We start from the raw sequence: 9,069 nt of genomic DNA, 5'->3' as shown, positions 1-9,069 counted from the left end.
TGCTTGCCCCTGGCCATGGAAGTGAAGGGCAAGCAGTCCCTCGCAAGGCCCGCACAGAGAGCAGACACCAGGTCCTGCAGTGGCATCAAGCAGGCAGGTCCGCAGAGAGCAGAGAACCATGGGAGTGGGCGTAAGCCATCAGTAGGACATCCCCTGAGGGGTCCCAGATTGGAGAGGGTGCAGGCCGGGCTGAGGGAACCCCCCCTTGCACAAATTTCGTGCACTGGGCCCCTAGTAATAATCTGGAGTTGGGGGAATCTCACACCGAAGGGAACACAGACGTCAGCGCTGTGTGTGCGAGAATTGCCTGAACTGCTTCTGAGTTTGGGGACCTTCCGTCAGCACAGTGACAGCCAGCGGGGTTCCTGTGCCTGAAACGGAGACCCCACATGACCGTCCCCTTTGAAAACCCCAAAGTTCATGTTTTGTTTCCCTCGTGCCGACGCCTTTGAAAAAGAGGCATCCCCAAGCTTCCTACTTATTTTTTCTAAAACCATGTTAATTTCTTGTTTATTTCAGGCCTTACTAGAGACTCAAACCTTACTGCGCACTCAGGTTGCCAATTTTACCTTCAACCTTGGATTTTCAGGGAAGTTTTACCACACAGGTAAGAGGGGGCGTGGCTGCCGGCACCCGCTCACACGGGGGAGAGCGATGGTCAGTGTCAGAAGTGGGCGGACAGATGGACGGATGGACGATCCGGACCGATTCCGGGGGAGACGGGAGCGTGAGAGCTGGGCAGCTGAGCCCAGCATCATTGTGCTGCTTCGCTGCGGCAAAGACGTCTAGCGTCCAGGGCCAGAGAGAGAGAGAAGGGACTTCCTCGAACCAGTAGAGGAGCCCTCTCTGCTGGGGGTGACTGCGTCTGGCGGGCGGGGCAGCGGAGGCAGAAGGCACAGTGACCGGGACGGTGGGGGGTGTCACAGAAAGGGTAATCACAGGGGACACTGTTCTTAAACTGTCAGGTAGTCGAGGTCACAGTTTTGTGAATCATTTCCCTTTGGGAAACGCTCGATAGTGAGTGATTGTGTAGCCTCAATGCTATTTGGTCAATTGGAACGGGCATCCTTTCTAATTCCCTCCCCCTTCCTTTAGTTTGTAAAGTAAGAGCTAAAGCTTTAAACTCGATGGTTATGCCTTTAAAATGATGGGGGGCGCAAACAATAAAACAGTCAATTGCAGCTCAAGCAAAAGCCACCCTCCTGTTTCTTAGCAACAAATACAGGGCTTGTCTCTGCCTAGTGACTGGAAACAGGTCCGCGGCGATGCCATCGCTCATTCGGCCCCACGTGCCTCCTGACCACTACACCATCCAGCCACGGCCGCAGCCACGGCCACGGTGGTCCTGGGCGCTCAGGTCTCAGCCGCCCCCCAGGGTCTCAGGAGGTGATGATGCGTCTCCCCTCTGCCCGCTTCACCTCGGAAATGGGCACATATGGTCTGAACATCAGCGTTGACACCTGTAACATCGCAGAGAGCAGCGGTTCTCAGCCTGTGGGTAGCGACCCCTTTGGGGGTCAAACGACCCTTTCACAGGGGTCGCCTAAGACCATCGGAAAACACATAGATAATTACATATTGTTTTTGTGATTAATCACTATGCTTTAATGATGTTCAATTTGTAGCAATGAAATTGGGGGTCACCACAACATGAGGAGCTGTATTAAAGGGTCGCGGCCTTAGGAAGGTTGAGAACCACTGGCACAGAGAAAGCGGGCGCAGAAAAGCCACTATCTCATCATAGGGACAGAAGCAGCCCGGTGGTGTGTCCCAGCCTGTCTCAGGGGAGCCCCTGCTGTCCGCCGCTCTCGGCACCCCAGGGGCTGGGGGGACCCCATCTTCCCGGACTCCCTGCAACATGTGCCTCCATGGGGTTGCCCATGGTGCCTGCCACTTGCTGTCACGTTAAAATATCCCAGGCAAAGGCGTCTTTAAGTCACAACCGCAGCTTCTCTACCCAAAGCAGCCTTACCTGTGTCCCCGGAGAGCCCCCGTGATTTATCGGGGTACGGAGGTGGCGACGCCTCACTGGCTTTTCTTTAACGCCCGTTCCCTCCTGCTTTGGAACACACCCTCTGTGCCCAGGGCTGGAGGAAGCGGGTGCTTAGAGCAGCTGATGAACCCGGTGATGGTTCAAGTTCAGGGGTGTTTTGCAGAGAGCGAGTTGGGGTGTCGTATGTCCATGCAGGAAAAGGACCCCAGCTCCCCGCTGGGAAAACAGACGTGGTTTCCTGAACCTTCTCCAGAGTCCCCAGGAGCCGCGTCCGCCCACGGAGCTCTGGCTGCGCAGGCGGAAAGCCCGCGGGTCTGCAGGCCGCCTCCACTCGCGGGCGGGAAACGGGGAGGATTTCAGCGCGCACAGCCACGCTCTTCTGTCTTCAGGGCCGGAGCCTGCAGGCGAGGCCGCTCTTTGGGCTGGAATGTCTGGATCGGAGCCGCTGCTGTCACTCCTTTTCCTATTCAGGCCCATTGAGCCCCGATGGCCCAGGCGTTAACGCCCATCGCGGCTCTCGCTCCTCGTTTCTCCTTTGTAGCTGGGACATGTCCCCTCCGGGGAGCCCACGGCACACGGTGCACGTCACACACAGGGACAGTTCCTCGAGGAAGAGACAGAAAAGACATCTCAGTTCTATCCCGTGAGCAGACCGCATCACCTCTGCGTGTGGGTGTTACCGACAACATGGAAGAAGCCTGCTCCGCGAAGCTGTGGGAGAGCGACAGATACACGTGTGCGCGTCCTTGAAGGTTACGTTCCTCCCGTCAGCATGACACAGTGCACCGTTACGTGTTTCCAGGGGCCCTTAAACCACACGGACTTCATACTCACCGGAGCCGCGTGAGGTGTGGGCGCTGTCCCACCGAGGGCACTCCCCTCCCGCCCCTTTCCCGCATGGCGCTGTGGCCGGGCCGTGCTGTGTGCCCAGGGGGAGGGGGCCTTGTCACAGGGCTGTCTCCGTCCTCCCCCGGCCAATGGGACTCCCCGATGCCCCGGGTGCTGAGTGCCAGGCCCTGTTGCTGGCGGACGTTTCATCGCGCCGCCCAGCGCAAGGAGGAGAGAGCCCACGTCTCCCAGGCTGCTTGTCTTATCATCGGTCCCCCGCGTCCTTTCCTGTTCCGTCCCCGTCCTTCCGGTGCTGAAAGCCGTCTCCCGCGACAGGGCACGTCGCCAGGCCCCCCTAGACCCGGGCCACTCACGGAGCCCTGCAGAAGCAGGAAGGACACCCCACCGGTTAAAAGGGGGGAGTAAAGAGCAGGGGGTTCGGAGGAAAGTGTTGGGTGTGGGAATGTTTAAGGCTGGATTGGAAGGGCCCGGTGGCGCTGGATGGAGAAGGGGAGACGCCGCAGTGGGAAGGGGGGGCTGCAGGGTTTCCGTGTGACACCGCTTCCGGGGTGATTGTTGCTGTTCTTCCTCCTTAATCCATCGGCGAGGATTGGTTAATGACTTCATGAATATGTGCAAATTGGGTTGATACGGGTCTTTTCCATTAGAGTTCATTTGACAAAAAAAAAATACCCCTTATATAAAGCTATTAACTTTCAAACGTGAAAGTAAAAACAAGAGTTAGTTACATTCCTCCTCCTCTGTGTTTGCTTTTCTGTGTAAAGTATTGGCTCCAGGACCAGGCATGGGGAGCAGAGAGTTTTTGCTCCCATCCGGGCTCTGACTCACGGCCTGTGTGAACCGGGCAGGTCACTCACCCTCTCTGTGCCTCCGTGTCTGCACCTCCAGTCAGGAGGGGAGAGTGACAGCGTGCCCACCCGGCACTGAGCATGGCAGGTGGGGAGTGCCAGGAGAGGGTGTGTCAGCATGACTTTTTAAAGTATTCTTGTATGTCAGTCAAACATTACCCAAAGGGAACAGTGAATCATTCATGTCTCTATGCTGTTCATTAATCTTATCACAAAACTGTTGTTGTTATGTAGTATATTTTTTAATTTTTTTTTTAATCCTCACCTGAGGATATTTTTCCATTGATTTTTAGAGAGAGAGTGCAAGAGAGAGGGAAAGACAGAGAGAAATATCACTGTGAAGAAACACATTGATTGGTTGTCTCCTGCCTGTGCCCCAACCAGGGCCAGGGCCAGGGAGGAGCCTGCAACCAAGGTATGTGCCCTTGAGCAGAATCGAACCCGGGACCCTTCAGTCCCCAGGCCAATGATCTATCCACTGAGCCAAATCGGCTAGGGCCATTTGGTATAATATTAAAGTTAGTGTTTTCTGTACCCAACTATATGAAACCTTGCCAGGGTCAATGAAAAAAGGAAGCTAGAAACATCTTGTTAATATCTGGGAGTTACAGTATTCATGCGCAATGAGCAAATATGAGGAGGACATTTGTACCAAAGGGACAATGCAGACCCTAGAAGTTGCATCTTCTTTTAACGTTGCAGCGGTGCCTTCTGGGAATTACCCCACACCCCAGATTGGTCTGAAATGACTCTTACTTTGGCCGACTTGAAGAATTGGAGGAACGGACTATTATAGATCCTCCAAAAGTGGTAAAGAGAAGTGAATGTGTCAAGAGTTTACTTCTGACTTGAAGCACCTTTTATTTTCCGGGAAACCAACCAAGGAACTGGAACTGACTTTTTCCTGAGGACAAAGCGACCTGTTTCTCACTGATGACGATGTAGGCCTGCATCCGGGCCCGTGAGAAGGGAAAGGCTCGGTGGGACCAGACACCACTGGTCTGACACGCGTGTTAAGTAGGAGCTGTGTGGACTCGTGTGCTCGCCCGTGTCCCTGGGCACCAATGATGTGCACAGCGGCCTGCTGGCAGCGAAGGAAAATCCAGTGGCTTCGGTCACTTGGACTTGATAACGTCTGAGATTCCGCTCCACACAGGAAGTCCCTCAGCACCATGGCCTTGAGCTGTCTCTGTGGCAGGAGCTCGCCTCGGGCCTCTGAATTGTGGATGTGGATGAAGTGAGAGAAGGCTGATGGGAAGTTGCTCCACCAGGTGAAACAGAGGCTCCGCCCATGCCTCTCAGCCTCCTGGGCAGAGTTTATAAACTAACAACATCTCTACATAAAACTTATAGGGTGTAATATGGCAAAGTGTCTGCGTAGGTCAAAAGACAGAAAAACTGTGGGTGATGGAGATCCTGGGACAGTGACAGACAGGAGAACTGTGGGTGATGGACAGTCCTGGGAACAGTGACAGGAGAACTGTGGGTGATGGACATCCCGGGACAGTGACAGACAGGAGAACTGTGGGTGATGGAGATCGCAGGACAGTGACAGTCAGGAGAACTGTGGGTGATGGAGATCGCAGGACAGTGACAGTCAGGAGAACTGTGGGTGATGGAGATCGCAGGACAGTGACAGTCAGGAGAACTGTGGGTGATGGAGATCGCAGGACAGTGACAGTCAGGAGAACTGTGGGTGATGGAGATCGCAGGACAGTGACAGTCAGGAGAACTGTGGGTGATGGAGATCGCAGGACAGTGACAGTCAGGAGAACTGTGGGTGATGGAGATCGCAGGACAGTGACAGTCAGGAGAACTGTGGGTGATGGAGATCGCAGGACAGTGACAGTCAGGAGAACTGTGGGTGATGGAGATCGCAGGACAGTGACAGTCAGGAGAACTGTGGGTGATGGAGATCGCAGGACAGTGACAGTCAGGAGAACTGTGGGTGATGGAGATCGCAGGACAGTGACAGTCAGGAGAACTGTGGGTGATGGAGATCGCAGGACAGTGACAGTCAGGAGAACTGTGGGTGATGGAGATCGCAGGACAGTGACAGTCAGGAGAACTGTGGGTGATGGAGATCGCAGGACAGTGACAGTCAGGAGAACTGTGGGTGATGGAGATCGCAGGACAGTGACAGTCAGGAGAACTGTGGGTGATGGAGATCGCAGGACAGTGACAGTCAGGAGAACTGTGGGTGATGGAGATCGCAGGACAGTGACAGTCAGGAGAACTGTGGGTGATGGAGATCGCAGGACAGTGACAGTCAGGAGAACTGTGGGTGATGGAGATCGCAGGACAGTGACAGTCAGGAGAACTGTGGGTGATGGAGATCGCAGGACAGTGACAGTCAGGAGAACTGTGGGTGATGGAGATCGCAGGACAGTGACAGTCAGGAGAACTGTGGGTGATGGAGATCGCAGGACAGTGACAGTCAGGAGAACTGTGGGTGATGGAGATCGCAGGACAGTGACAGTCAGGAGAACTGTGGGTGATGGAGATCCTGGGACAGTGACAGACCGGAGAACTGTGGGTGATGGACACTGACAGACAGGAGAACTGTGGGCGACGGACAGTGACAGACAGGAGAACTGAGGGCGATGGACAGTCTCGGGAACAGTGATAGACAGGAGAACTGGGGGTGATGGACAGTGACAGACAGGAGAACTGAGGGCGATGGACAGTCTCGGGAACAGTGATAGACAGGAGAACTGTGGGTGATGGACATCCCGGGACAGTAACAGACAGGAGAACTGTGGGTGATGGACAATGACAGACAGGAGAACTGTGGGTGATGAACATCCCAGGATAGTGACAGACAGGAGAACTGTGGGTGATGGACATCCCGGGACAGTGACAGACAGGAGAACTGTGGACCAAGGACTGCCACAGGGGCCACCAAACCTACCCCACCTCATGCCAACCCAAACCTTTACGTCTGATGTAATGTAGACCATGAATTTTATTCTTTTTTATTAGAACAACTTGCACTTGGATTTATGTGTCTGTAGTGAGAAGAACAACAAAACTCTGACAAACATGACCTTTGAGCCGATGGGAAATTTCACCGACGCCTCTTTCACCGGGTGTCTTCCAGGGACCGAGGAGGAGGACGCGGGCGACGACCTGCTGCTCAGGTCGGTGGACGAGTTCTGGTGGTTCCCCCACATGTGGAGCCACATGCAGCCCCACCTCTTCCACAACGAGTCCTCGCTGGTGGAGCAGATGGCCCTCAACAAGGAGTTCGCCCTGGTGAGTGCGCCTGCTGCCGCGGCTGCTGGGCCGGGTGGCTGTCTCTCCGAGGACCACAGCATCACTGTACTGGGTTGAATCCAGCAGAAACCGCAGGAAACATCCGAGTGCGTCTCATGTGTTACGGGTACACGCTGCTTTGCGTTCTTTTGTTTCAGGCTGTGGGGTGTGTGTGTATGTGTGTGTGTGCGTGTGTGTGTGTGTTGGGCCGTGATGTGATATCTAATGTATTTGTAAAAGCAGGCCATTGTCAGAAAGCTCCCCTCTCCTGTTTCATGGAATGGTTCGTCGGCATCTGTGAAGAACAGTGGCACTTTCTCCATTGCATTCCTGGCTGTGCATTATAATTAGCCTCTAAAAGCAATGCTTTAGCCCTGGCTGGTGTTGCTCAGTGGGTAGAGCTACATCCCATGCACCTAAAGGTCCCTGGTTCGATTCCCAGTCAGGGCACATGCCTGGGTTGCAGGCTTGATCCCCAGTGGGGGGCGTGCAGGAGGCAGCCAATCACATCGATGCTTCCCTCTCACATCGATGCTTCTCTCTCTTCCTCTCTCTCCAAAAATCCATTTTAGAAAATCTTTAGAAGCATTGTTGCAGGTCCATAGCTGGTGGGAGGAGTCACTGGAGAGGTGGCTCTGACTGTGGTGCCCAGAGCTTAGCAGCTCCCCTTCCACCTGGCGGCCTTCCCACAACACACCTGCATCTCCGGCTCGGCCATCGGCAGACAGCACGCGTGTGTGTGTTTGCAACACCTTGTGAGACGATATGTGTCCCTGAAAAGAAAGGGCCAAAGTGAGAGGCAGCGAGCATTTATTGAGATGCAGAGGGAATAGCTCTTGTGTAAGCTCTGAATCGGGCAGATGCCTAAACAGGGTTCCCATGGCGACGAAGGTGAGGGGTGGTTGAGAAAGGGAAGGGGCTCAGTTACATCAGCATCGGTGCAGCAATGCTGACACATGGAGCTCCGTCTAAGGCCCCCCTTAAGTGGTCATTCCGGGTGCGATTCTCAGTCCGGTTGTCATGTCAACCATGGTCATTGGTGTCAATTCAGCGCCGACAGGAATCCCCACTTTGGGGTGCGAGGGAAAAGGAGACTTCCTTTGGGGAAAACAGCCCAATGGCTACCGCTCGGCTGTGAGGACAGTGACCTGGGGCGGCCCTGGGCCAGGCCCTCGGGCGCGGCTGCTCTGCTCCCTGAGTTGTCATCTGGTTCGGCTCAGCCGGGGCGGCTGGTCAGCGCTGGGTGGAAGGGAAAGGGGCTCCCAAAGCCAGAGGGAAAGTGACTTCCTGGACAGAACCCCCACCCCTGGCCCCTGATTGGTTCATTCTCATGCAAATGAGGGCTCCAAGTCCTCAAAGTGTGATTGGTCCAAAAGGCACTGTCCTGATGGATCAGGGTAGAGCCACACTGGTTGGTCAGAGCTGCTCAGCTCTGATTGGATGGGGAGAGCCTCAGTCCTATTGGTTGAAGTGGACCCAGGAAGAACTTCCTAAGGGCTGGGCAGATGCAGGGCCAGGCAGGCAGGCGGGCAGTGCAGACCGTGGTCCCGGGCCGGCTGCTCCCCGAAGGGCAGGGTGCACAAGGGGTCCGTGTGTAAAAATGGCTGCCAGGCTCTGCTGCTGTATTTGAGCCTGTTAGCCACCGGGACCCCTTCTTTCTCGGGGCATCTTCTTTGTCGGGGTCCACAGTCATCTGTCCTGTAGTCATCATGTCTACTTTCTGATTACATTTGCAAAGGTCTCTGGGACTCAGGCTGCTTCGGGCCCCGTGCAGAGGTTATGTCCCCTGGTTTAGCACCAGGGGTTTGCGGCATAAGCCGCGCATGGCAGTCCCTTGGGCGTGGCAGCTCCGCACATTTTAAAGTGGCTCCTTGTACGCCACCACTGAGATGTGCCTACAGCTGGGACTGCAAGGGCTGCTGGCGCGGGCGGTGGCAGTCTGGGACCCCGGCCCGCCGGGCGCTCTGTGCTGTGCTCAGTGAGATAGACCTGTTCTTTGTTTTCTTTTTTAAATGATTGAAACACAGTCACAGGCCCAGCAAGGCTTTGTGACAGAGTCATGTCCAATCCGAATGTCAGTGTCCAGGACGAGTGCCGTGGACCCGGCCACACCCCTCTGTGGTA

At 55.0% G+C, this 9,069-nt stretch overlaps 1 protein-coding gene across 1 annotated transcript in view; it reads left to right on the top strand.

Annotated features, from left to right (window-relative positions):
- LOC102768739 (bifunctional heparan sulfate N-deacetylase/N-sulfotransferase 4) overlaps positions 1 to 9,069 on the top strand; it is a 145,663-nt gene that overhangs the window by 42,520 nt on the left and 94,074 nt on the right. The window contains exons 2-3 of the mRNA XM_015563373.1: positions 520 to 607; positions 6,791 to 6,945. Of these exons, the coding sequence (XP_015418859.1) occupies positions 520 to 607; positions 6,791 to 6,945 (243 nt within the window). The remainder of the gene's footprint in view (positions 1 to 519; positions 608 to 6,790; positions 6,946 to 9,069) is intronic.

Source organism: Myotis davidii, unplaced genomic scaffold, assembly GCF_000327345.1.
Source record: "Myotis davidii unplaced genomic scaffold, ASM32734v1 scaffold698, whole genome shotgun sequence".
Taxonomy (NCBI): Eukaryota; Metazoa; Chordata; class Mammalia; order Chiroptera; family Vespertilionidae; genus Myotis; species Myotis davidii.
Note: the sequence above shows the minus strand (reverse complement) of the source record. Positions and strands in the feature narration are given on the sequence as shown.